Source organism: Anneissia japonica, unplaced genomic scaffold, assembly GCF_011630105.1.
Source record: "Anneissia japonica isolate Jap-2015-1 unplaced genomic scaffold, ASM1163010v1 scaffold44990_len4277_cov139, whole genome shotgun sequence".
Taxonomy (NCBI): Eukaryota; Metazoa; Echinodermata; class Crinoidea; order Comatulida; family Comatulidae; genus Anneissia; species Anneissia japonica.
Genome location: NW_022758903.1, coordinates 1 through 1,417, shown reverse-complemented (window position 1 = coordinate 1,417; position 1,417 = coordinate 1). Strand labels below are relative to the sequence as shown.

The window sequence follows — 1,417 nt, the reverse complement described above, 5'->3', positions numbered from 1 at the left end:
ATTGATTACAGTCGATTTTTAAGTATTCATAGGCGATAATGCACTTTATTAAAACAATGGAAGGTGTAACTTTGACTTTATCCAACTCCGTGCTTTATCTAACATTTTACTGGCGTGTCGTTTTAATTAATAGATATTCTCCATGGCAATGTTATTGGGACTGTACGAACGGTTCATTTCGTCTGGAAATCGTTGCATTGTTTATTAACTTTTTGTCCCACGTTGCATTGTGGGATGGATACATGACATGGATGTTTTAACTTCACGGCGCTCACACAGACGGAAATCAACTTCTCCTTGTCGCTATACATGCGGAAGGTGATTTCCCTCTGTACGTCTAGCCTAGCCATGGATTCCTCTCTATGGTCTAGGCTAGTGCGTGATGTTCATCGGTTCGCCTTGAATGACTGAGACCATGCTGAGACCAAGGCTGTTCGTAGCGGACATTAACATGACAATAAACAGAAAATAGCGATCTTGTTGACATTATCTGTGTGAAATATTTTGTAAAGACATCGTTAAGAGGTGAATGATTAAAGCTCTAGATGTGTATAAGAGACTTGTCAGACTTTCATTGACATTTTAACTGGTCACGCGGACTTGTTATTGGGATAATTAACAGGTCCGCCATGCATTTTACTAGCCATTGGCCGGCGGACCAGCGTTATTTCGAACCCTGTTAATCCATTCATTGCATAATAACCTAAATATAATATAGCAAACATATGGTACTGGAAGAGCTACAATAACAAAAGAAAAAAAAGACAAATTATTGTTAAAAGACAGGTAGCAGTCTCTGGAGCCCATTTTCTTTGACTTTAGTTCCATGTTTTATAATATCTTCATAAATATATTATTTATTTTTATTATTATTTATTAGCTAAGTTTGGTATCTCAATTTCTTTGATACATACAGGTGCCAATAATGAAGTAGTGTTGAGTGCAGGACACCATTGCTTTCCATTCAGTTTCCAGCTGCCTCATTCGTAAGTGTTAGCTCAGTGTATTTTTTTTCTAAAATTAATAATTAGTAGCAGGGTAGTGTGCTCCAGGACACATAGTTCAGAGTAGTGTAGTAGGCTTTTAACCAACAGGTAGATGAAGGAAGCAAACATTAGAAAGCTGCATGCAAGCCTCTTGTATAGTGCACTCACTCTCAATTAGTCAGACTTCAAAGGTCAAATTTTCAAATTGAGCTAAAATTTACCAGAAATCACAATGTATGAATTTGTAATATTAGGAACTTACCAACAACGTTTGAGGGCGCCCACGGATGGGTGCGTTATTACCTGGAGGCAGTGCTTGATGAAACTTGGTGGAAATTTAACAAACGCTGTAAAGTAGGAATTACTGTCATCAGTCCAGTAGACTGTAATGCTAATCCAGTTTTACTAGTAAGTACAGTATTGTATACATC

General features: G+C 37.5%; 1 protein-coding gene across 1 annotated transcript in view; it reads left to right on the top strand.

The window, feature by feature from the left end:
- Positions 1–1,394, top strand: part of LOC117125449 (arrestin domain-containing protein 3-like) — a gene marked incomplete at its 3' end in the record, with an annotated part of 3,809 nt that extends 2,415 nt beyond the window's left edge. The window contains exons 3-4 of the mRNA XM_033271950.1: positions 917–986; positions 1,241–1,394. Of these exons, the coding sequence (XP_033127841.1) occupies positions 917–986; positions 1,241–1,394 (224 nt within the window). The remainder of the gene's footprint in view (positions 1–916; positions 987–1,240) is intronic.
- Positions 1,395–1,417: the final 23 nt, after the last annotated feature.